Source organism: Bufo gargarizans, chromosome 5 (assembly GCF_014858855.1).
Source record: "Bufo gargarizans isolate SCDJY-AF-19 chromosome 5, ASM1485885v1, whole genome shotgun sequence".
Taxonomy (NCBI): Eukaryota; Metazoa; Chordata; class Amphibia; order Anura; family Bufonidae; genus Bufo; species Bufo gargarizans.
In genome coordinates, this window is record NC_058084.1 from 136,227,479 (window position 1) to 136,255,304 (window position 27,826).

The 27,826-nt window shown below is 44.1% G+C and overlaps 1 protein-coding gene across 1 annotated transcript in view; it reads left to right on the top strand.

The window, feature by feature from the left end:
- ABHD3 (abhydrolase domain containing 3, phospholipase) overlaps nt 1-27,826 on the top strand; it is a 99,476-nt gene that overhangs the window by 65,969 nt on the left and 5,681 nt on the right. The window contains exons 5-7 of the mRNA XM_044295289.1: nt 2,539-2,651; nt 23,686-23,859; nt 26,136-26,184. Coding sequence (XP_044151224.1) covers nt 2,539-2,651; nt 23,686-23,859; nt 26,136-26,184 — 336 coding nt within the window. The remainder of the gene's footprint in view (nt 1-2,538; nt 2,652-23,685; nt 23,860-26,135; nt 26,185-27,826) is intronic.

Here is a 27,826-nt window from a genome sequence, read left to right on the forward strand (position 1 = left end):
GATCTCACTGCACTGACTATTATCCCTGGGCGCCGCTCCGTTCTCCTGCTATGCCCTCCGGTATGTTCGGTCACTTGGTTATAGTAAGCGGAGACTTAGGGGACTTGGTTATAGTAGGAGGAGACTGCCCTTGTTCTCCTGGGCATCTCCTTCTCCCAGGCTGTGAGCTCTGCGCTGCGATTGGCCAGCGCTACAGCCTGGGAGAAGGAGATGCCCAGGAGAACAAGGGCAGTCTCCTCCTACTATAACCAAGTCCCCGAACATACTGGAGGGCATAGCAGGAGAACGGAGCGGCGCCCAGGGATAATAGTAAGTGCAGTGAGATCCCTGGGTGCCGCTGTACAGATCATGACACTTAGTTCACAATGTTTTGCCAGATGAAAGGTCCTCATTAAGGACCAGGCCATTTTTTGCAAATCCGACATGTCACTTTATGTGGTGATAACTTTAAAACGCTTTTACTTATCCAAGCCTTTCTGAGATTGTTTTCTCGTCTAGTATTGTACTTCATGACAGTGGTAAAATGTAGTAAAAAATAAATATTTTATTTATTAAGAAATGCCAAATTTACCCAAATTTTTTGAAAATTTGCAAATTTCTAAATTTAAATTTCCCTACTTTTATAATAGATAGTAATACCTCCAAAAATAGTTATTTCTTTACATTCCCCATATGTCTACTTCATGTTTGGATAATTTTGTGAATGCCATTTTATTTTTTGAAGACGTTAAAAGGCGTAGAAGTTTAGAAGCAAATTTTTCTGAAAATTTCTAAAACCCACTTTTTTAGGACCAATTCAGGTCTGAAGTCAGTTTGTGAGGCTTACATAATAGAAAAAAAAACAAAATGACCCCATTTTAAAAACTACACCCTTCAAGGTATTCAAAACTGATTTTACAAACTTTGTTAACCCTTTAGGTGTTTCACAAGAATTAATGGAAAATAGAGATAACATTTCAAAATGTCACTTTTTTGGCAGATTTTCCATTTGAATCCATTTTTTCCAGTTACAAAGCAAGGGTTAACAGCCAAACAAAACTCTATTTATGGCCCCGATTCTGTAGTTTACAGAAACACCCCATATGTGGTCATAAACTGCTGTAAGGGCACACAGTATTGCGCAGAAGGAAAGGAACCCCATATGGTTTTTGGAAAGCAGATTTCACTGGGATAATTTTAAGCTGCCATGTCACATTTGAAGACCCCCTGATGCAACCCTAGAGTAGAGACTCCCAAAAAGTGACACCATTTTAGAAACTACACCCCTCAAGGTATACAAAACAGATTTTACAAACTTTGTTAACCCTTTAGGTGTTCGACAAAAATTGATGGAAAATAGAGATGAAATTTCAGAATTTCACTTTTTGTCAATTTTGTCTCTGGGAAATCTCCACTGCGGTAAAATGGGTGAAAAAAACACCAGAAAAAGATATACTGAATATATATATATATATATATATATACACAGTTGCAAGAAAAAGTATGTGAACCCTTTGGAATGATATGGATTTCTGCACAAATTGGTCATAAAATGTGATCTGATCTTCCTCTAAGTCACAACAATAGACAATCACAGTCTGCTTAAACTAATTACACACACAGAAATAAATGTTACCATGTTTTTATTGAACACACCATGTAAACAGTCACAGTGCAGGTGGAAAATCACGACAAGCAAGTGTTTGTTTGTTGGGTGATCGGCAACACCTTTGCACAGGCCCATTGCTGGGAAGAAGTGTTCATAGGACCCTTTGCTGTAAAAGCACCCTAGCTCTCTGGCTCCTGGTGTGGATCATGAGTGAGAAGCTTAGTTATTAGGGTTCTTCATGCAGGGTCACCTACAGGTGACTTGTGTGCCTAAAGGTAAATCCTGCTCTGCATATTACAAACCTCATTGTCCTTTCTTGTTTGCTTTTAAAGTATCATCTGTACAATTTCTACAGTGCTATGGAATGTTGCTACATGTATGTTGACATAGAATTGGAGTAGTCTACCTTTTCTGTATGTCCTTGATATTAAATGCATCTGTCAGCAGACTTGTACCTGTGAAACTGGCTGGCCTGTTGTATGTGCACTTAGCAGCTGAAGCCATGTATGTGGGTTTTAATATATACAAATGAGCCGCTAGGAGCAACGGGGGTGTTGCCATTACACCTAGAGGCTCTGCTCTCTCTGCAACTGCAGTGCCTTCTGCACTTTGATTGACGGGGCCAGGGATTATGGTGTTTTCACTACCTCTTCCTGTCAATCAAAGTGGAGAGGGTGCTGCAGTTGCAGACAAAGCAGGGCCTCTAGGTGTAACGATAGCGCCCCCGTTGCTCCTAAAGGCTGATTTGCATATATTAAAACGTTGTTATTTCTAGCAATGCGGACACGTATGAACATGGGACCAACATGGATGCCTTCAGCTCCCAAGTGAACAGTGTCATAGGTACAAATCTACTGACAGGTGCCTTTAACTTTATAATTAAGGGTGGCTTTTACTAGTAGTTACCGTATATTATTCTTATTGTAGTGTCTTCTGACTTCTTCTCTCAGACACCAAGGACCTATTGTGCGGCGAACACAGACGATTTGGAGACAGTCATTCAGCATGTGCATACACTATACCCAGAAGCTCCACTTATGGCAGCTGGTGTTTCCATGGGCGGGTAAGATCCATTACAATCTGCCTGCTGTAAAATATTCCACACGACATAGGATACGATAAGCTGTTCGGCACAGAAAACCAGGAAGTATTAACAAATTTTACTATGCAACATTCTTTTTACTTTTTAAAATTCTTTTTATTATCATTTTGAATATATAGCAACAACATAGGCGATACAGGTTGCAAATATAGAGGTAGAAGTGGAAAGTACAATGGTAAATATGCTCATGATCGTCAGTTTTTACAGAACTGGTAAACCATTGTGCTATTACAATGCATGTTCAGTTAAACAAAGTCGCCAAGTAGGCAAAATCTAGAGACAAATCGAAAGTGAACAATAACAGCAGTTCCAATTTGGTTATTAGGGTACTTTCACATTAGCGGCAGGGGACTCCAGCAGGCTGTTCCGGCGGGTGAACAGCCTGTCGGATCCATCCTGCTGCTAGTTCATGTGTGCCCCCGGACTGCCGCTCCGTCCCCATTGACTATAATGGGGACCGGGGCGGAGTTCCGGCGGCAGCACGGCAGTGTACGGCGAGAGGAAGCCGGACTAAAAGTACTGCATGCAGTACTTTTAGTCCGGCTGCCTCTCGCCGTGCCGCCACCGGTACTCCGCCCCCGCCCCCATTGTAGTCAATGGCAACGGAGCGGCAGTCCGGGGGCACATGTGACCTAGCAGCAGGACGGATCCGACAGCTGTTCACCTGCCAGAACAGCCTGCTGGAGTCCCCTGCCGCTAATGTGAAACTAGCCTAAGTCTTATTGTTGTAACATAACTCGAAAAGTAAAAACGGGATAACAGGGAGGGAGGTCTAGGTGAGAGGGGGGAGGGGGTTAATGGCTCTCATAACCCACTGTAGTGTTCTATTTTGTTCAGACTAGATTATATGTTCCTAGAAGAATAGGAATGTGAGAGGGGAGAAGGGTATTTAATATTGCGGAGGCCGAATTTAAGCTCCATAAAAGTCTCTTATAAGGCTACTTTCACACTAGCGTTCGTCGGTCCGCTCGTGAGCTCCGTTTGAAGGAGCTCACGAGCGGACCCGAACGCCTCCGTCCAGCCCTGATGCAGTCTGAATGGAGCGGATCCGCTCAGACTGCATCAGTCTGGCGGCGTTCAGCCTCCGCTTCGCTCGCCTCCGCACGGACAGGCGGACAGCTGAACGCTGCTTGCAGCGTTCGGGTGTCCGCCTGGCCGTGCGGAGGCGTGCGGATCCGTTCAGACTTACAATGTAAGTCAATGGGAACGGATCCGCTTGAAGATGTCACCATATGGCTCAATCTTCAAGCGGATCCGTCCCCCATTGACTTTACATTGAAAGTCTGAACGGATCCGCGCAGGCTACTTGCGCACTTGCGAATTTTTTTAAAGTTATTAATGCAGACGGATCCGTACTGAACGGAGCCTCCGTCTGCATTAATATGATCGGATCCGTTCAGAACGGATCCGATCAAGCGCAAGTGTGAAAGTAGCCTTACTCGAAGTGTCTGAATTTTGCCCAGAGAGATCTGGAAAAACTATGCAACATTCTTATTAGGCCTTATGCACACGACCGTTTTTCGGGTCCGCATCCGAGCCGCAGTTTTTTTTTTTTTTCAACGGGCCGCAAAAGATCCTTTGCTCCGTTCCGTGGCCCCTCAAAAAAATATATAGCATGTCCTATTCGTGTCTGTTTTGCGGACAAGAATAGGCATTTCTACAATGGACCAGCCGTTCCGTTCTGCAAATTGCGGAAGGCACACGGGCGGCTTCCGTTTTTTTGCGGACCGCAAAAAACTGAACGGTCGTGTGCATGAGGCCTTAGGGAGATTAAAAAAATGAACTATTCTGCTTATAGGGATGGCAGTATGGCTGCACTCAGACTACACAGGGTTCATTTGTAGTCTGTTACCTTGTAGACTCAAAATTGTACAATGATTTTACCCAAGCAATAAAAAAAGACATTGAGAAGCTGTACATGCCCTTTAAGCCCGCCTAACAGATTAGGGCTTGTTCACATCTGTGTTGAGCTTTCGTCCTTCTGATCCTTGAGAACAACAGAACTATTGAAAAAAGTGATCTGTTAAATGGATCGAATGATGAAAAAGATTCTGTTTATATCCGCTATCTATTCACTAGCATGTTAAAAAAACTGATCCCTCCATGACATCATGCATCTGTTATTTTTGTCAAAATAGAAAGTTCTGCTGACAGGACTTTTAATTCCTCCAAAAATGACAGTAACTAAGCATACATGATAATCTAAACCAGCCATTTAAAGAAATGGGGCATAAAACAAATTTTTTAACCAGAAGACTGGAAAAGTCTTCAGATAAATGTGATCCCGTCACCTAATCTCTGATAGCAGTGAGGATGGGGCATCATTTTGTGTCCTGTAAAGCTAGAGGCAGCACGGATTATACTGGGCAGCAGGGATTATACTGGGCAGCAGGGCACAAATATTACAGTTTTCCCTGAGCTCTGCGTGCAGGGGAAGAGACATGCAGAGGAAGTATTCCAAATTTAAGTTACTGCAAAACTTTGAAATAAAAAATAAAGGAACCAAAAGTGGAAAAAAACTGCTTATGTATATTATTAGAGTATACTCTGCCCTGAACCTCTGAAGACGCCAGGTTAGCTGGCGAAACATGTCGAGGGGCAGCGTTTGAGATTTTAGACAGCTAGTGTCAATGGTTACAAGGAATCAAAGAATATCTAATGTAGCATTCAGTGCAGGAACAGAAGCAGTTAGAGCAGGCATGTCCAAACTGCGGCCCTCCAGCTGTTGCAAAACTACAACTCCCAGCATGCCCTAATAGCTGTAAGCTTCCCAGGCATGCTGGGAGTTGTAGTTTTGCAACAGCTGGAGGGCCGCAGTTTGGACATCTAGAGCATGTGGCAGCTGCTATCATGGCTCACTTTATACCTGTATTTGGGGAATGGTGGAGGTCACCGTTACGGGGACTGTAACCTATGGTCAGTGTTAAGGGGTGGGTGCTGTAGAGGTTACTGTTAAGGGGGAGGTCACTGTCAAAAGGGTGGGTGCTGTGGAACTCCCTGTTAAAGGGGCGGGCTGCTGTGAAGGTCAAAGTTAAGGGGGTAGGCTGCTGTGGAGGTCACATTTTAAGGAGGCGAGGCACTGTGGGGGGTCAGTTTTAAGGGGTGGGGGGCTGTGGAGGTCACTGTTAAGGGGGCGGGGTACTGTAGATGTCACTGTTATAGGGGATACTGTCGATATCTTTTAACGACACACACAAACATTAGATGAAATATACCCGTGCAAAGCCGGGTCCTTCTGCTAGTGTTATATAAGGCACATTTGATGGTTCACAGAATGTTACATTTTTATGCTTAAAGGCTAATTTTATGCTTAAAGGCTAAGGGTATATTCACACATTGTGGTCATATGACATGGGGCCAGCAGAATGTGTAAATATATCCTAAGAAAACCTCTAGTTCTATGCACATTTTGCCAATTTTTCTACTTATATCCAGTGTATCAGCTAGGTCTGTAGGGAGACTAGACTGATCCCTGGTACTGGAAATTATGTCCTCTGACAGATGAAGACAGGAGGACATCATGTGGAGCAGATTGAGGACACAGTAAAATGTCGCCTTTTTTTTTATTTTTATTTTTTTAATTCAACTTGGACAAAAGGGTTTGTTCCAACTTACATTCATGGCATGTGGCCCCAAACATTAAAAATCATGAGTGTTTGCAATTGCAATTATCTTCCAGCTGTAGCTCCCTATATAAAAGGTTGACCATGTGCGCGTCTCTTCTTCTATCTGTGCACTGAGATGGCGTGTGCGCAGTCTGGCTGTTCAGCTGCGCTTCTCTGGTGTGGAAAAAAAGCCTCACTCCTAGTGACCACTAGAACCAGCAGTGATATTACAGAGAGTGTGAATCAGCACACACAGAGCGATTATGGGAAATGTAGTTTTCACTACATCCGTGAGCACTGGACTGCCCAGACAGACATGTTAAATAGCCAGTATACCAGAGTCATGGGTGTGGAGAGGCAGGACGGTAGGAGGTTGGTAAATGGTTCATTAGTGTACATATACAGAATCGTGATGATTTGAGAATTTGAAAAGTAAGATGGGAACTTGGTATGACACTTCTAAATTATACTACAGTCTTTTTTCTAATTGCTTTGAATTAATTATTTGATTCAGCACCAAAGAAAGAAAATGTTGCTAGGGCTCTGTACCAGTTTCTGCATCCCCCTTCTCTAAGCAATGGAGTTCAACACCAACCAAGTGCTTACTATCATGGAGAACAAGGGGTTACAAATCATCATCCAGATACAAGCACAGCTATTTATTCTTTCTGTGTTTCCAAATGTTTATCTCTTTATATTGTACTGTATTATCGTCTGCAGCCAATATGACAATTGTGATTTCTTAAGCTTAATATTTGTATTTTAGGGGTGCTATATATGCCATGAAATATAAAATACTCAATGAAATTTATTCATTTCAACAACAGGCTGGCCATGCACATTAGATACACTATGTGGAAATAAGAATTGGACCACCTACACATTGCACCTGTAGGAGCTTTTATGACATCCCATTCTAAATCCATAAGTAAAAGCAAACACAAAGCAACAACACCCTGCAAATATAGAATATAAGAGCCAATGCTGCATTCACTATATACAATGAATGAAAGGTACTTGGCAAATATATTTTCATCAAAATCATATGTGCCCACCCACCATTTCAAGGTGACCTCTTTTTGATGGGAACCTACTCCATAGGATACCTCTCCTTGCACCAACTGCACCTGAAATGAATTCAGGGAGAGCAAACTTCAGCTACAGGTGGAACTCGAAAAATTAGAATATCGTGCAAAGTTCATTTATTTCAGTAATGCAACTTAAAAGGTGAAACTAACATATGAGATAGACTCATTACATGCAAAGCCTTTATTTGTTATAATTTGGATGATTATGGCTTACCTGCCTTCTGACCCCATGCACAACAAGGTCAGCGATAGTTTGTGACACAAACTCACCCAACCATACCTTGGATCTTGCTTTCACTGGGGCACAGTCATGCTGGAACAGAAAAGGTTCTCCTGGCATTTACCAAACCCAGACTTGTCCCTCAGACTGCCAGATTGAGAAATAGCATTCCTCACTCCTCAAAACATACTTCCACTGGTCCAGAGTCCACTTTACAACACATGGTATTGTGCCTGATGTTATAAAGCTTTCATGCCACTGATGTCCATGAAAACCCATGCCATGAAGCTCCAGGCACACACTTTTTGTGCTGATGTTAATGCCAGAGATTTTGAACTCTGCAGTTATTGAGTCAGGACAGAGTTGGTGACTTTTATGCACTATGGGGGAGATTTATCATGTGTCCCCAATACTTTGGTCGATATAGTGCAGCAGTCAGTTAAAGGGGTTGTTCGGGTTCAGAGCTGAACCCGGACATACCCTTATTTTCACCCAGACAGCCCCCCTGAGGCTAGCATCGGAGCATCTCATGCTCCAATGTGCTCCCTTGCCCTGCGCTAAAGGGCTCTTTTGTTTTCAATAACACACTGCCAGGCTGAAACTTCCGCCCTGCAGTATGTTCGGTGACTTCACCGGCTCTGAGGGGCGGGCTTTAGCTGTGCCCTAGCCGTTTTACTGGCTAGGGCAGAGCTAAATCCCGCCCATCAGTGCCGGTGACATCACCAGGGTTCCTGGCAGCCCCATGGAGAGCCCGCTACGTCACCGGATCTCCAAAAAATGCCATTTAGAAAATTGAAATCACAAGTATCGCTAGTCAGTATAAATAAGTGTTTCGATTGACTAAGCGATATTTAATCATAATGTACACCACAAAACTAACAGACACAAAATAAATGCACACAAGTACGTCCCCTAACCAGGTAAAATCAGCATCTTAGATTGAAAGCAAATTAACCCTAGAAATACCAGAATACATATAATAATATACTGCAAATAATATTTGTGGATGTAGCTGTGTAATTAAAACCATAAAATGTGAAATCCGTGCACCAGGAACATCCCTTGGCTGGACAGTGGGTGAATATACTACCCCAGACTGTTAGCTGGTCCTGACAGAAACAGCTAACAATAGTATAACATGTATGGAGCCTTAAGACTCCTCTAGACACCACTGATGGCATCTTCCTTAAAAAGAAAATGATAGGGCAATCCATCTGACCACTCCTTTTCTTTCACCCTGACATGTGCCTTAGGAGCAGAGATGGGAAGGTCAGCTGGTAATAGAGAGGGGGAGAAAGGTCCCTGCCAATAGAGTTTGTGATGTTACGTCACAGTTTATGTAAGGAAATACTATGGTCACCATCTGGAACTGAAGCCAGTAAACTCAGCAACTGCTACCAGTATTCCTTAACCACTCCAGTTAGTAGGAACTAAAGATACCCCCTAGGCTCTTCACCAGAGCCCTCACCAAGGCTGGTTGAACTTGGCTGCTAGGTACCCAGGTTTCTTCTGCGTACTAAGGTATCAGAAAACAGGTGCAAGCTCTGTAGTAGCAGGCCTACCAGAATGACCAGGGAGGGTACAAAAGAGTAGTCAGCAAGTAGGTTCAAAACAAGGAGAGACAGATACAGCCAAACAGCAGAAGAGTTTGAATTAAATCCTCTGCCTATCACTACAGGGATGCATATAGGCTAATGGCAACGTTTCTGCATCCTTTAAGCTGGGAAGGGGTATGCGGCAGGGCTGCCCGCTGTCCCCCCTCCTTTTCGCAATTGCTCTAGAACCTTTGGCAGCAAGGATTAGAGGGTGTGTGGACATAGCGGGATGTAGGTATGGTCCTAGGGGAGGAAATAATAGCCCTATATGCTGATGATATGCTGTTATTCCTGGCAAATGCGTCTGACTTCATACATGGATATTATACATACCTTTGGTAATTACTCTGGATTACAAATCAACTGGGGAAAGTCAGTCCTGATGCCAGTGGATCCCTGGCTGCAACATGGGGGGGATAGAGTAGGGGAATAGCAGTGCGTTGCCACTTTTCAATATCTAGGGAACAAGATCTCTATAAAACCTAAAGATTACATCCCTCTTAACATACCCCCTCTGCTAGATGGCGATAGCGAAGATCTTCTTTCAATCTAGAAAACTTCTAGCATCCTTCTAGCTGGTGGCCGGTTCTACCTTCTTTAAAAAATATCAATTTATTATAAAACCAATATATTCAACATTCATGTAGTGAAATAAAAACAAATTCATAAAATAAAAGCAATTCATATAGCTTGTGCGCACTTTTTGTGTTCACGTGTACTCATACACTGCGATAATGGTAATCACAGTCCCTCTTTTCCTGTTGCGGACCTTACGCAAAACAGGAATAGTATGGCGGTGTTATGTAGGAGATAAGTACGTGTCTTGCACTGTATATTTATGCAGTAATAGCTTTATATCACTGAGGAAGAAACCAATTGTGAGTTTCGAAACGCGTCTGATGAATTAATATATAGCGGAGGAGAAAAGAACCATAAGTACAAGAAAATCTCTTACGAAATGAAGTCAGAGTCCCTGTCTCCCTAGACCGCATGCACAAGGAGCAAAGATACGAGCAAAGGCACAAGCGGCAGCGCATAGTGAGGATCGCAGAGGAGAGAAAACAGCGGGATAGCAGCCACGTATGTATCATACGGTTACCCAATACATAGATTAAACACACTAGGAAAAGGGTAAGCAACAAACTAACCCAAGTGTGTACTATATGTTATATTTGATGGACAACAGTAAGAAAGGGTAACATAAAAACATTAATACAAAAGACATAAAATAAAGCACTAATATGGCGCAGGATTGAAGTGCTAAACATATCAACCTGCTGATTATACGCATATTGCAATATAAGGGACCAGCGACAACAGCCTATTACTGCATAAATATACAGTGCAAGACACGTACTTATCTCCTACATAACACCGCCATACTATTCCTGTTTTGTGTGAGCTCCGCAACAGGAAAAGAGGGACTGTGATTACCATTATCGCAGTGCACACAAGCTATATGAATTGGTTTTATTTTATGAATTTGTTTTTATTTCACTACATGAATGTTGAATATATTGGTTTTATAATAAATTTTTATTTTTTAAAGAAGTTAGAACCGGCCATCTGTTTAATATTTTATAATTACAGCTGAGTGGTTTCAGCTGGGCCGTGTTATATTTCGGTGAGCAATCCAAACGCATTTATTATTATCCTTCTAGCTGGATCCAGTTGCTCCAGCCATATAGCGCTCAAGAAAAGAATGTTCATCTGCAACAGCTGTGTGCATGAGGTCTTAGCATTAGGGCCCTGAAGATTCCGGGGACACCTCTAACCCATTGCTTTTGCAGTCCATCCCCACTCTCTATAGCTGCCCCCTTTAATACTGCCATTCTGTGGCTTCCACCAATACTGTGATTGCTTCTGCCCAATCTGCCCCCATTAATTTTCTTTTAAACTGCTTAGATTGTTAACAAAAATAATAATAAAAGCATTGATACCTTTCTGATCCACCGCTACTCTCCTACCAGTCATTGGCCACAGTGGTCAGATGTCTAAGTGGAGATGGACTAAGTACAGAGATTAACGAGGAGACAGAATCCGCAAAAGAATAGGGGCAGGGAGCAGGAAGGTATCACTACTTTTATTTTAATCAGTTTTAAAAAATTCATTTTTCATGGCTGAACATCCTCCTAATGCATAGTCCAGATGAGATCCCAGAATTAATACTCATCCTTAGACCCCAAAATTAACACAGCTCCCCAAACTAGACACTAAAATTAAAGGGGTTGTCCAGTCTTGGAGCCAACAACCCTTGAGGCCCTATCCTGTGCTCCTGAACATACAAACACCATTCACCAGCCTGCTGTCCCACTGCTGCTCTGTTTGGTCACAACTGTTAGGTACCATTCAAGCCACTGAGTCCACTGATGCTTGTGATTGGCCACAGTGGTCATGGGACTAAGCCACTTGCTGGTCCAACAGGGACCAGAAGCAGCCAGGAATGGAGCAGAGCTGGGACCACAGCCAGGTGAGTGGAGATTTTAGGTTCAGGGGCAGATTAGGTCCCTAGGGGCTTTTCGCTCAAAGGCACGAGAGCCCCTTTAATACAGACCTCCAGACAGACCCAAAAATGAATGCAGACCCATAGACCCCAAAAATAATAGAGACCTCCAGACCAGATCCCACAATTAATGCAGACCCCAGATCAGCCCTGAAATTCATACATTAGCAATGCGCCGCACAGACCTATTAGAAGAAGCAGCGGCCACGGCGCACGTGAGCTATAAGCATTAGCAATGCGCCGCACAGACAGAAGAAGGAGCGCCCGGCGGCCACGGCGCACGTGAGTATAATGCTGCTCACTGACATACCATGGCAGCCAGGACGTAGCGTCCTGGCTGCCATGGTAACCGACTGGAGCCCCAGCATTACACTGCTGGGACTCCGATATCGGAACTGCTGCTGCCACCAATGATGTGGGGGGGAAGGGGGCCCCTGCCACCAATGATCAATACTGGGGAGGGAGGGGGCACACTGCCCACTACCACCAATGATGGGGGGGGGGGGACCCTGTGGCTACTGTCACCAATGATTAATACTGGGGAGGGAGGGGGGTGGGTTTGAGTTACCAGAGGGGGCTGATAAGAGGGAGAGGCTGGGGGGCACATCAGAGACTGGGGGGCTACATCAGAGACTGAGGGGCTACATTAGTGGCTGGGGGGCACATGAGAGGCTGGCTGCCATGGTCAGCTCCCTGCTGTTGTGTGCACAAAGCACAGGGCAGCAGGGAGAGTGTAAAGTCCTATTCACCCTAATAGAGCTCTATTAGGGTGAATATGACAAGGGTTCTAGCCCTTAAGGGGGCTAATAGTTATTAAATAAAAAGTAAAAAAAAAAAGTTCAAACCTCCCCCTCCCCCCCAAATATAGAAAACAATATATTGCGATATATATCGCACATGCTTAAAATTATATCGCAATATAGATTTTAGGCCATATCGCCCACCCCTAACTCCGCCCATGTTTATCATGTGATGATGAGTTAAACCTGCTATTGGCTAGGTACTACTCCCCATGCCAACAGATAGCATTTGACCTAATGGTGCTTATAATCCTAATGCGCTGAAAGCGAATCCACCATACAATCACCAATGATAGCGTCAGCATGCCTCTGTGCTGCTGTGTTATTCATGCAATCACGGCTCCCTCGATATTGCGATCACATGACTTGTTCACGTGATCCTTAACAATATGGCCGTGCGTCTCACCTATGAAGCTAGTGGAACGCACGTTCGATGTCCGGGTCACGTGACGTACTCACGTGATGCAGGAAAATTGCCACGCGCTCCACCGATATGCACAGTGGAATGCAGTGCCTTGCGCTTAATCGGTATGTGTAGCCAGACAGATCGTAAGGGAGTACGCCACTCCATTGCTACCATCCCATATACGTCCCACACTCATACTCCAGACTCTCCCAAAGAGGAGGGAGAGGGGGGCGTATAATGGTACTTATGTTTTATGACCACACATTAAGAGGACAGCATGGGAGTGTATTTTTTCGAATTATAAAATTAGTGAGTGTGCCGTAAACCAACACCTGTTCTTGCCAACACATAGATACATTAGATATATAGATAGACTCTCAGATTTATAGAGCTGTCTCCTAAATAGTGACATGACACTTCTTGTGTCGATAGCATTTTCTATCAGTTATAGGAGGTGAAGCGTATTGAATACAGCAAGGGGCTAACCATATTTGAAGTAGGTGAAATTATAATAGTTACAAATTCAAGGTTAAATAAAGCATGAGAATGTAAGTTTCTCATTAAGCCCCCTTAGTGACTGAGAGCGGAATCTGTAGATCCATTCGGTCTCTTTTTGAAGGATTCTCGGCTCCCAGTCCCCCTTTCTGTGGAAGGGTCTCACTAATTCCAGGGCTGAGAATTTCAGGGACTTCAGATCCCCACTATGTTGTTCCCACATGTGATTCGCTATAGGGGTATCTTTCTTTTTCTTGATGTCGTTAGTGTGTTCAAGAATACGTCGACGGAATTCCCTGAAGGTCTTTCCCACGTAATCCTTAGGGCATGTACATTGACAGAGATACACTACCCCCTTACTCCTACAGTTAACAAAGTCTCTGATGTCGTATCTCTTGTTTGTGACTGAGCAGATGTTGGTCTTGGTGCTTTTCAGAGAGCAACAGGCCAAACATGTCCCGCAGCGAAACGTGAAACTCAAAGGTAAAAGATAAGCCCAACTCATTTATATTAAGTGCCTTAACAAATGTTTCAAATTCCTTTGCGTCACCGTTCCATATTACAAAGACATCGTCAATATAGCGTGTCCAGAAGACAGTCTTGTCACCCCACCAGGTTTGTACATCAGGAAAGACCACCTTATCCTCCCACCAGCCCAGGAGGAGATTAGCGTATGTAGGGGCACAAGGGCTCCTCATCGCGGTCCTCCTGAGCTGGTGGAAGAACCGCGGTCCTCCTGAGCTGGTGGAAGAATTGAACAGAAAAAAAATTATGGGTAAGGACAAATTTGAGGAGGGTCACTACAAAGTCATTATGGAACCTATAATATACAGCCCTCGTTTTAAGAAACTCGGCTGCCGCCATCAGTCCTTTACAGACCCCAGATAAGACCCCAAATTTACACAAACCCCAGATCATGCAGACCCCTGTCGCCCCTCTTACCCCAACCTCACCCCAGACAAAAACTATTCTCTCCCTCTGGGTGCCACTGCTACCACTTTCAATCTGCACTCTCTTGTTGCAACACTGTGCCCTGATGTTGCACAGTGTCAGGTCATAGTTAGCGACTACACACACTACATCCTAAAGCTGTACACTATTTGGGCACACTGTAGTGCAGGGGACAATGAGTAATGCTAGCACTAGGAGTAACATGTTCACTGCTTCCTATAGTAATTAGTGCTTCCACAATGGAAGTGCTCATTAGTAGATTACCGGTAGCGAAGCAGTGCCCTATGCATGCGCCAGCTTTTGCCTTCACATCGGCCTTGCATGCAGAATCTGTGAAAAGCTGGGTAACCACACCTATGTGTCACCCATTATATGTGTAGAATACTCAAACAAGTCAGATATTTCCAGGTTTAGGTGGCAGTGTTCTTCGTGTGTTCTTCCAAGTCTTTGTAATTGATGTCACTGCACAACAATGGTTTTGCTACTGAGAGAAAAACAAGTGATTTATACTAAAATGAGCTCTCTGATTCTAAATATGAATCGGAATTTGCCTGACCCGTCTAGATTTTAACCGCTTATGGACCCTGGGATTTTCCATTTTTGCGTTTTCGTTTTTCACCCCCCCCCCCCCCCCCTTCCCATAGTCCTAACTTTTTTTTATTTTTCCATTCACATAGCCTTATGAGGTCTTATTTTTGCGGGACAAGTTGTACTTTCTAATGGCACCATTTACGGTTGCATACCATGTAGTAGGAAGCGGGAAAGAAATTGCAAATGGGGTAGAATTGGGAAAAAACTGATTCTGATAAGGGTTTTTATTTTTCTTTTTTTACACTGTGCACTATGCGGTAAAATGTACCTGTTATCTTCATTCTTCAGCTCAGTACGGTTACAACGATACCACACTTGTATACATTTTCTTGCGTTTTAATACTGAAATTTTTTTTTTAAACCTTTGAGGAATTTTTTTTATTTTTTTTATAACCATATTCTGACCCCTGGAACTTTTTTGGAGTTATGTGTACGGGGCTGTGTGAGGGCTAATTTTTTGCGGAACAATCTGTGTGCGACTTTTTGATCACTTTTTATAAAAAAAAAATTATTGGGTAGGTGAAGTGACCAAAAATGGCAAATTGGCTGTTTTAATTTTTTTTTCCCGTTACGCCATTTGCTTTATGCCATTAATATTGTTATATTTTAATAGTATGGGCATTTTCGCACACGGCGATGCCCATGGTGTTTATTTTTTTTATTAAGTATTTTTATTTTAAGGAAAGTGGGGCGATTTGAACATTTTTTTTTTTTTTTTAAGTCACCTTGGGTGACCATAACTGGTAATCATTAGATTGCCTATTGTGTTCATTGTTGTCTATATAGACACCATTGAACACTTAATTTGCACTATAACAATACAATGCTTCCACCTACTGGCCTGTATTGTTATAGTCATCTAATAAGCACCGAAGCCTGCTTGAGGCTTCAGCCTGTTAGATCAATGTACCAGGTTCCCCCGATCTCAGCCGTGGAACGCTGTTAACGGAGCAGAAGTGCACGACTTCCGCTGCCGGACTGCGCAGATAACGTGGTCAAATTTGACCACGGCATCTGAAAGGGAGAATGTATGCTATCAGCCTTATGGCTAATCGCATATATGTGCCGCGGGTCTCTGCTATTTAAAATAGCAGAAACCCGGCACCTATGGCGCCCACTGCACGTGCGAGTGGGTGCCATGTTTGGGGATAGATATGCACCTGTGACTATGAATATGAATGTGCTAGCCTAAACTTTCTTGTAGTATATATTAAGGGTAGCAGCCTCTTTTAGACTGAGGAACACCCATCTGCCTGGGGATTCTGAGCAGAGTATAAATGTAGCTGGTTCCTACACTGCCCTGAATATTGTAGGCTTAGGTAAGTCCAAGAGAGGCGGTATAATAGTGTTAGGTACCCATCTGCGGAAGCCACCTTGACACCTGGTAGATGGGCCCAACACACGTTTGATCAAAAATGTGCGCAAAGAGCTTCTATTTTTCCATTTATAGTAGGTATACATGTACGGTGGAGGTCCTTAACCCCGGAGTTTTTTTTAATTTTTTTTTATTTTTTTCTACCCTATTTTCCGTGAACCATAACTTTTTTATATTTCCGGTCACATAGCTGTATGGAGGCTTATTTTTTGTGGGACAAGTTGTACTTTCTAATTCCACCATTAATTATGCATATAATGTAGTGGGAAGCAGGAAAAAAATTCCAAATGGGGTGGAATTGGAAAAAAACCGCAATCCCTCCACCGTTTTACAGGTTTTGTTCCCACGGCGTTTCGTTTACGGGAAAACTGAACCATGCCCTTCATTCTCCGGGTCAGTACGATTACAACGATACCTCATATGTATAGGTTTTTCATGTCTAAATAGTGTAAAAATAAATTATCACCATATTCTGATCCCCATTACTTTTTTATACTTACGTCTACTGAGCTGTTTAGGGGCTCATTTTTTGCAGAACAATCTGTACTTTTTATTGACACCATTTTGGAGTGGGCGTGACATTTTATTCAATTTTTGGGGGTAAGAGAAGCAATAAAAAAATGGCAAATCGGCCGTATTGGATTTTTGGTTTCTATTTTAATAGTATAGGCGTTTTCGGTTGCAGTGATACCCATGATGTTTATATTTATTGTTATTTAGGTATTTAATTTTTAATTATATGGAAAGGGGTGTGCTTCAAATTTTTTTATTTTTTTATTTTTATTTTTTCTGTTCAAAATTATTCAATGGTTTCCAAGTGCTTGATTCATTTAGGCATACTTATGCATAGCCTGATTCACTGAATAGGAATGGACGGTTTAAAATGAAAATACCAAAACTTTATTCGTCTTTTAGATTAGAAATGATACCCCCTAATCAATATGTTATAAATGCTAGAGTAGGTGGGCAGCATGTGAGTGTGAGCATAAATGGTTGCCTTCCTGTCACAACCAGACAGCTGAGAAGCTCTGACAGAAGCCTTTCAGAACCTCCTCCTTGAGTTTTCTTTGTTTTGATTTTCAGTTCCTCATCTCGTTAGCCTCTCTCAGCTGTCATGTAGTTGGACTGATTGCATCCCTTTAAATTCCTCCCCATAATGCATTAGTGTGCGGTTTATACAGCTTCCTGGAGTGTGTGTGCATGCTGATCCTATTTCCCAGTCTTCTACAAGTTAAGTGTTGTACATTCATTTGTGATTTTCTGTTTGCTGGATCCCAGGTGACCCTGACTCTCTCCGTGTCTAGTGTAGGGAGCCGGTGGTCGTGTCCCTTCACTATTGTAGGGTGTTCAAGTGTTATATAGTCGAGGTACGAGGATATGCGATCATCCACCATTGGGATTATCGCATAGGCTGAGCAGTAAGGGAGAGAGCCAGGTCTGATGCAGGGGTCTCCCTTTTTGTTCCTTAGTTTTGGATCCAGTGAGTCATATATTCATTTTGCATTGTCTTGTTTCCTGTACACCTTCCGTGACATTATAAACCGCCAAAACCGTCTCAAGCATGGATCCGGTTTCACTTTTGACTGAACGCTTCCAGGGTCTTTCATTGAAGGTAGCTGATCTCCGTAAGACTCTTTCTCAGTTTCTAGTGACCGGTTCAGCTTGCGTTCATGGAGTTTGTTCTGAGCCTAAGATCTCGCTCCCGGATACGTTCTCCGGGGGTAGTGAGAATTTTGTGCGTTTCAGAGAGGCTTGCAAACTCCATTTTCGCCTTCTTCCCCATTCCTCTGGTGATGAGGAACGGAGGGTGGGGATCATTATATCGCTGCTCAGGGGTAACGCTCAGTCGTGGGCCTTTTCGCTGCCGGTGGGGGCACGGCCCCTCCGTTCAGTGGATGAATTCTTTTTAGCCCTGGGTCAGATATATGATGATCCGGATCGTGTTGCTTTGGCTGAGTCTAGACTATGTCTGTTATGCCAGGGTAAACAATCCGCAGAGATATACTGCTCAGAATTTCGGAGATGGGCAGCTGATACTGGTTGGAATGATGCTGCACTCCGAAGTCAATTTTGCCATGGTCTTTCAGAGGGATTGAAAGATGCATTTGCCTTTCATGAGAGGCCTATTTCTTTGGACTCTGCTATGTCTCAGGCCGTTCGTATTGACAGGCGTCTTGGAGAGAGAGAGGAGAGATCTCTCCTTCCTGTCATACTCAGTCCCAGGACAGTGCAGCGGTCTCATTCTGTGCGCAGGGGTCTCAGTCGCTGTCAGCCCCTTCTGAGCAGGAGCCCATGCAGCTGGGGTTGATTGCCTCTGACAATAGAAGATTCAGCCCGCATGGGAAGGTTTGTTTTTGTTGTGGAGGTATAAATCATTTGGCAAATGTTTGTCCCTCTAGGAGATTCAGGCAGTTTTCTGGGAGTAATAAAGAAACAAAAAGGAAAAAATCTTTTAAAAATGTTCCATCTGTTACTATTGGCAGGGTTGAGGCGGAAATTAAAGGTTTTCCGTTTGCTTGTAGTTCCTGTTTTGTCCTGCCTGCCAGGGTGGCGCTAGAGAGCAAGAACATTTTTTGTGAGATTTTTGTAGATGGTGGAGCAGCTGTCAATCTCATTGATAATCATTTTGCGATAACTCATGGTTTCCAGGTGTGCACTTTGGGAAAGGATATTCCTGTTTTTGCTATTGATTCCGCTCCACTTTCTCAGAAATCATTAAAGGACATAGTTCACAATATTCGTTTAATTGTGAGTGATGCTCATGTTGAGGATGTGTCATGTTTCGTCCTTAGCGGATTACCTACTCCTCTTGTGTTGGGGCTACCCTGGCTCACTAAACAATAAATGGTTGGAGTGACTTTTGCAGAGAGAATTGCCTCACGACATCTGTTTCTGAGGTTTCTACTAAGACTGTACCACCTTTTCTCTCTCAATTTTCGGATGTCTTCTCTGAGAGTGGAGTTCAGGATTTGCCCCCGCACAGGGAGTACGATTGCCCTATTAATCTCATCCCAGGCGCCAAGCTGCCTAAATCTCGTTAATACAATCTTTCCCAACCTGAAAGGGTCGCTATGCGTGCTTATATCTCGGAGAGTCTGAGAAAAGGACACATACGACCCTCGAAGTCACCTGTTGCCGCTGGTTTTTTCTTTGTTAAGAAAAAAGATGGTTCTTTAAGACCATGTCTGGATTTCAGGGAGCTGAACAGTATCACTATTCGTGACCCTTATCCGCTTCCTCTGATCCCGGACCTGTTTAACCAGATTGTTGGGGCTAAAGTCTTTTCCAAATTAGATCTAAGAGGGGCATACAACCTGGTCAGGGTCAGAGAAGGAGACGAATGGAAGACGGCCTTCAATACCCCTGAGGGCCATTTTGAGAATTTGGTTATGCCTTTTGGTTTGATGAATGCCCCAGCCGTTTTTCAGCATTTCGTGAACAGCATTCTTTATCATTTAATGGGAAAATCTGTATTAGTGTATTTGGATGACATTTTGATTTTTTCTCCTGATTTCAAAACTCATAAGGAACACTTACGTCAGGTCTTACTCATCCTGCGGGAGAATAAATTATACGCAAAACTGGAAAAATGTGTGTTTGCGGTTCCAGAAATTCAATTTCTGGGGTTTCTTCTTTCCGCTTCTGGTTTTCGCATGGACCCTGAGAAGGTCTGCGCTGTGCTTGAGTGGGAGCTTCCTGAGAATCAGAAGGCGCTGATGCGTTTTTTGGGCTTTGCTAATTATTACAGGAAGTTCATTTTGAATTATTCCTCTATTGTTAAACCACTCACTGATATGACCAGAAAGGGGGTAGATTTTTCTTCCTGGTCGGTAGAGGCGGGTAAGGCCTTTTCTAATATCAAGGAGAGTTTTGCTTCCGCTCCCATCTTGGTACAACCTGATATTTCTCTACCCTTCATAGTTGAGGTTGATGCTTCTGAGGTGGGTGTGGGTGCGGTCTTGTCTCAGGGTTCCTCTCCTGCCAAATGGCGACCGTGTGCCTTTTTCTCGAAGAAACTCTCCTCCGCAGAGAGAAATTACGATGTGGGAGATAGGGAATTGTTGGCCATCAAGTTGGCTTTTGAGGAATGGCGCCATTGGCTAGAGGGAGCCAGACACCCTATTACCGTGTTTACTGACCATAAAAATCTGGCCTACTTGGAGTCAGCCAAGCGTCTGAACCCGAGACAGGCCAGATGGTCTTTGTTCTTTTCAAGGTTTAATTTTGTTGTCACGTTCCGCCCTGGGCTTAAGAATGTGAAGGCAGATGCCCTGTCACGTTGTTTTCCGGGAGGTGGGAATTTTGAAGACCCGGGTCCCATTTTGGCTGAAGGTGTGGTGGTCTCTGCTCTTTTTCCTGAATTGGAGGCAGAGGTGCAGGCAGCCCAGTCAGAGCCTCCTGATCTTTGTCCTCCTGGGAGGTTGTTTGTGCCTCTCGCTTTAAGACACAAGATTTTTAAGGAACACCACGATACGGTCCTTGCTGGGCACCCAGGGGCAAGAGCCACAGTGGATCTCATCGCTCGGAGATTCTGGTGGCCTGTGCTTCGTAAGTCGGTTGAGGGTTTTGTGGCAGCCTGCGAGACTTGCGCTCGTGCCAAAGTCCCTCATTCACGGCCATCAGGTCCTCTCCTTCCCTTACCCATTCCTTCCCGTCCTTGGACACATCTGTCCATGGACTTCATAACGGACCTGCCTCGTTCCTCGGGGAAGACTGTGATTCTGGTGGTGGTGCACCGTTTTAGCAAAATGATGCATTTCATCCCTTTTCCTGGTTTGCCCAATGCTAAGACGCTGGCGCAGGCATTTATTGATCACATTGTCAAATTGCACGGTATTCCTTCAGACATAGTCTCTGATAGGGGCACGCAGTTTGTTTCCAGATTCTGGAAGGCTTTCTGTTCTCGCTTGGGGGTTCGGTTGTCATTCTCTTCTGCTTTCCACCCGCAGTCGAATGGCCAGACAGAGCGCGTCAATCAGAATCTGGAGACATATCTGCACTGTTTTGTGGCGGAGAATCAGGAGGATTGGTGTTCTTTTTTGTCCCTTGCTGAGTTTGCTTTAAATAACCGTCGTCAGGAGTCCTCTGATAAGTCACCATTTTTTGGTGCATATGGGTTTCATCCGCAGTTTGGGACTTTCTCGGGAGAGGGGTCTTCTGGTTTACCTGATGAGGACAGATTCTCCTCGTCTTTGTCATCTATTTGGCAAAATATTCAGGATAATCTAAAGAGCATGAGTGAGAGATATAAGCGTGTGGCAGATAAGAGACGTGTGCCTGGTCCGGACCTGAATGTTGGTGATCTGGTGTGGTTGTCTACCAAGAATATCAAATTGAAGGTTCCCTCCTGGAAGTTGGGTCCTAGGTTTATTGGGCCTTACAAAATCCTGTCTGTCATCAATCCTGTTGCCTACCGTCTTGATCTTCCTCAGACTTGGAAGATCCATAATGTTTTTCATAAGTCCTTATTGAAACCTTATGTTAAACCCATTGTACCCTCGCCTTTGCCTCCTCCTCCGATTATGGTTAATGGGAATCTTGAATTTCAGGTCTCTAGGATTGTGGATTCTCGTCTTGTCCGCGGTTCTCTCCAGTACCTCGTTCATTGGGAGGGTTATGGTCCTGAGGAGAGGATGTGGGTCCCAGTGACGGACATTAAGGCCACTCGTCTCATCAGGGCTTTCGATAGGTCCCATCCTGAGAAGGTGGGCTCTGAGTGTCCGGCGTCCACTCGTAGAGGGAGGGGTACTGTCACAACCAGACAGCTGAGAAGCTCTAACAGAAGCCTTTCAGAACCTCCTCCTTGAGTTTTCTTTGTTTTGAATTTCAGTTCCTCATCTCGTTAGCCTCTCTCAGCTGTCATGTAGTTGGACTGATTGCATCCCTTTAAATTCCTCCCCATAATGCATTAGTGTGCGGTTTATACAGCTTCCTGGAGTGTGTGTGCATGCTGATCCTATTTCCCAGTCTTCTACAAGTTAAGTGTTGTACATTCATTTGTGATTTTCTGTTTGCTGGATCCCAGGTGACCCTGACTCCCTCCGTGTCTAGTGTAGGGAGCCGGTGGTCGTGTCCCTTCACTATTGTAGGGTGTTCAGGTGTTATATAGTCGAGGTACGAGGATATGCGATCATCCACCATTGGGATTATTGCATAGGCTGAGCAGTAAGGGAGAGAGCCAGGTCTGATGCAGGGGTCTCCCTTTTTGTTCCTTAGTTTTGGATCCAGTGAGTCATATATTCATTTTGCATTGTCTTGTTTCCTGTACACCTTCCGTGACACTTCCACTTGTATTGTAGACATTAAGTCAGCTGTGCAGGCAATGTACACTGAGCCAGTTCACATCGACACCCAAACAGTGCCACCATTCAAAGTAATGACTATGTCTAAAGTGGGGTTTATGTATTGTACTGTCCCAGCTGTGTCACCACCTTATTATTAGTGCAGGGTCCTTGTCAATGTTGAATAGCGATCAGTTTGTACCTAGATCAGCCAAGACTCTACCGCCGCTAGACTACAATCTGGCTACATAAACCTAAGCCCTGCTCGACGCGTTTCTAATGACCCTGTAACGGGTCTTTCATCAGGAGCAACAGGGGCATGAGCACAGAAGTATCGCCTGTAAAGCAGAGAGAGCTAGCGTTTAGGCTGCACGTGGGCAGAGCGGCAGCACCAGTACTGGTATGGCCGTGCGCGCGCTCGGACCTGCTAATTAAATAGAGGCGACAGATTATTGGACGGGAGGCTTGGCTTGAGCAACCAATCACTGAGAGAGGGGTGTGGCGCTACAGCGTGTGCCGCTCCAAGTCTCGGTGACCTGCTTAATAATATGCTGTAAGGCGTCCCGACCTGGTAGCAGGTAAAGGGGGGGACATTTAGGCGGCCCTAATATAATAGGTGGAGAAGAAGGGAACAGCTTGAGACATGTAGGTTAGAAGAACAGTATATGACGGGGAGGCTAACAATAAGGACCTATAGTTTATATCATAAAGCACCTCAATGGTATCATCTTCTTATCATAACAATAGTGAAGGTTGACATCTTATGAGATGGATGCCAAACTGGGTAACATTATTGTCAGGGAACTAGGAGGGTTCTCTTGAGGGCTTAACCGAGTCTTATGTACCATAATGGTACAAAATCAGAGACACCAGGTAGCAAAATTTTGTGACGTGTTACAACAATTCTGACTTCGGATTTGTTATCCGCACACTCGATTTAGTATAGGACAAATGTTTTTTGCCCAGTAGCAGACAAAAAGGTTTTTTTTTGTTGAGTAGTGTGTTGAGAACTAATGACAATTGCTAAATCTAATATTATTTCTAACTTCATTATGAGTAATCCGCCCTTTCACATTTATTTATAGAATGCTGCTACTGAACTACCTAGGAAAAACTGGGCGTCAGACCCCGCTGCTGGGTGCGACTGTGTTCTCTGCTGGTTGGGAAGTATTTGAATCTGCAACTCTCCTAGAAAGACCTCTTAATTGGATACTCTTTAATTACTATCTAACAACATGTCTTCAAGCATCAATTATGAGGTAAGCCTCAACTACTTTAATTAGCAGTGATGTTCACTTTCCTAGTTAGGGTTCCTGTATGTCACGTGGCCTGCCATGGGATTCTTATGCAAGTTACCTCTACAGTAGTTGCCAGATTGCATTCTGAAACAATGACAAGTACAGGTGCAGCCTGACAGTTAGGGTCCATTCACACATCTGCAAATGGGTCTGCATCCGTTCCACAATATCGGGAACGGGTGCGGACCCATTCATTCTCTATGGGGCCGGAAGAGATGCGGAGAGCACACTATGTGCTCTCCACATCCGCATTTCTGGGGCGCGGCCCCGAACTTCCGTGCCGCGGCTCCCCCAAAAAATAGAATATGTCCTATTCTTGTCCGAAATTGCGGACAAGAATAGGCAGTTCTATGGGGGGAGCCGGCCGGGTGTATTGCGGATCTGCAATACACTACGGACGTGTGAATGGACCCTTAGAGGCAATCTGCTTGCAGCCCCATGGCTGGGGTGCACCATGTACGAGCTCCCTAAGACCACTGTTGTCACGGCGAACAGGAACTCAGATACACAGACAACCAAATACACAAGTGTCTAGGCTAGATGCTGATCCATGCATAAGTCCCTGTGCAACTTGCCAGGTAAACGGATGCATCACTGAAAGTCCCGGGTCCTGGGTCCCACTGGCACGGACGGAGTCCCAGCAATCTTCAGTCAGTAGCTAGCAGTACTGACCTGCACCTGAATAAGAAAGGATCACAGTGGGCACTGACCGACCTGGGAGGCCACCTTTTATATGCCTGCTAACAAATCCCAGGGCGCCAAGTGTCCACTCCCCATAGGTCATTATCCTGCCCTACACCTGTGTACAAGGCTTTGGTCTGTCATTAGTCAATTAGACCAATGCTTGCCCCCTAATCTGCTTTGAACTTGCGGCCAGGTGCTATTCCCTTCGCTGGTCGGCGAAGCGCATAAGAAGCGCGTACGTGCAACCGCGTATCACCTTGCCAACCCGTCTTCGAACATACACGCGGATGCACGACAGGCTCTGCGAGAGTGCGCAAGCGCGTCAACATGGACACCGGAATGGAATCCGCAATAAGCACCAGAGACAAGCTCGGCCGCAGCGCACTCGGCTAACTGTCCCCGAAAGCCATGCGGTCTTCCCCTCCGGCGCACATGCAAACCCATCCCCGCGTCGGTTCGCAAAGGGATCGGAGCTGGTGTATCAATGGAGACACGCATAACCTGTCCCGCAGCTCCACGAGGACCCTTTTTGGTCACACCTGAGTGTGAGACAGGTGAGGATCTTACAGTTGTATTCACAATTGATTAGTTTGTCGAGCTGAAATCTCACAACATGCCAATATCTGAACTGACATGGCTGTGCTGATTTGCATGATGGGAAATGTCACATTTTTACAAAGCACTGTTCAGTAATCTGCTGTTGGACACATACATGTCTGTTGATGAATAGAGACCAAAGTAATGGATATCTCCATTGTTTTTTTGTTTTTGTTTTTCATAAATCTCTTTTTATTAATTATAACAACAGTCTACAATTTAGCCATGACCATGAAAGATAGCCACTCGCAGGTGTCTCCATTGTTTTTTTACACTGACCAATGACATGTGAACCTTCAGTGTGTCACATCCGTGTGCTGTCCATGTTCTCCATGGGACAAGGGATCCCCCCTTCACTCTCTTTAACCATTTAGATGCCAAAGTCATCATTGCTAAAGGGTTAAACAACGGATCAGAGTTATTTCTGATCCTGGCAGAGCGGGGTGTGAGTTGTGAAAGCACAGACCCAGCTCCTGAGCCCGTGCCATCACTGGGCCCTTACAGTATGGCAACTTGCAGGAAGTACTATTAGGACACTGGGAAGGGGGGGGGGGGGGGGGGGAGAGGTTTTTTTTTTTCGATTTTCAGACAACCCTTTAACTTCTTTATAAAGCATGTAATGTGTAATAAATGTTATATGCATGTTGTTAATTTGTACAGTGTGTTATGTTTGCTTATTGATGTTTAGAGGTGAAATACAAAGAATCTAATTCCTTACAATTCGACATATAGCGTAATAACAAACTTACTAAAGATACATGCAATATGTGATTATGCCTAATACATGTACAGAATGTGATGTTACAGTGCTTGCTTGCACAGCTTCTGTTCTGTACAGTACAGGATGCAGAACACATGAGGCACATGGCCACCCCTGTGCATTATCCACTTTAGAAATCATCAGATAGTTTTGTAGATATTACTTTATTGAAATCCATTTATTTGTTATTTTATAGGCACCGCCCAGTACTGGAAAAACAATTTGACATTGATTATGTTATGAAGGTAGGTATGTTTGTTATATATGTGAACTCGGTACTGTCATACGATCCGATCTCATATATAATAGTTGTGACTTGATCATGTCTGAGTAGACAAGCAAGTGGCAACCATACCAAATTCACTATGTTTTGAGCACAGCACTACACTTGGCCAATACAGGTCACCATAATAACCACGGCTCTAACCTGGCGTTTTTCGTCTTCTCTTTGAAAGAAGAAAAGTGGCAGGGAACACTATCAACACCAATACTGATGTGTAGGAAATCCGTGCATGTGCACATGAGCTCACACACTTATTTTTGCATATAAAAAGGGAAATTAAGCGCTGCTTATGATCCACATAACTTTAAAAAAAAATGCTATCATCAGCTATGATATAAGTGATCTGTTTTCAATGCTGAAAAATTAGAATTTCCCAACTTTAAAAATTTGTAGCATGTAAGGTAACTTTGAGAAGTAAAGATGAATAGGTCGTACAAGGTAAATGACAAAAGCACGTCAACATCATTGCACGAGGAATATAATGTTGAATGATCTCAACAAGCACAATAACCCTCTGGCATGTCACACAAAGTTAGCAATTTGTGTCCTGGCACATTTATTAAGATCAGTGTTTTAGACGCCAATCTTAATAAACCCCTAACCTGGCCTCTCCATAACTTCAGCGCATCCAGCGTCAGCTCTAAATGTAAGACCACTTCCTAGATGTCTTATATTTCAACCTTTTTCTACGCCTGAAACAGGCATAGAAAATGGTAAATGAGACCGGTCTCCCGGCCTGTCCCCTTCCCGGCCCACAATTTTAGACCTGGCATGACCGGTGAGAAGTCGCAGATTGCGGCACAACTAGCCATTGTGCCACAATCTGCACCTGAAATACACGGGGTGAAATGCGGCACCCCACTTTAAGATGTCCATATGCCCTGATAGGACATATGGACAGAGGTGTTTTAAAGAGACAATCCCATTAAGTCAGTCCAGAATTTGGTTGTATCAAAGTGTATCTTTGACAGTTCAGGAAGCACCACATGGTCTTGGTCAGTCCAGTATCTTCTCCCTGTCTCATCCGAGCCTCAGGATACTGCCCTGTCCCTCCTTCAAGCTTTATACTGCTGCTCTTTCAGATTGGTAGCTTCATAGCAATCCAGAAAGCATTGCCTGGAGAGCTGGTTATAAACTGCAAACAACTACTAACGGAGAATTGCTACATATGATTTACTCAATCCATTGAGCTCCAATTTACACAGGATCTTATTTTTTTAACCTGTAGGGCAATGCTATTAGGCTAGGTCTACACAACGACATTTGTCGCGCGACAATAAGTCAAGCGACATATAGGGCACAACTACACTGCAACATTTGTCGCGCAACATTTTGTTGCACCCATGTCGCGCAACAATTTTTTATAATGGCAGTCTATGGTGTCGCACTGCAACATGTGACATCTCCAGTGGATTTTCTGCAACTGTTGCGTCGCAGCATGTTGCAGTGCGACACCATAGACTGCCATTATAAAAAATTGTCGCGCCACATTGGTGCAACAAATGTCGTCGTTTAGACCTAGCCTTAGTTTGGACAAGTAGCTTTGCAATACACTATTTTTCTCAAGAGAAGAGGGCTATCAGACTGAAGTTCTTTGGTCCTTA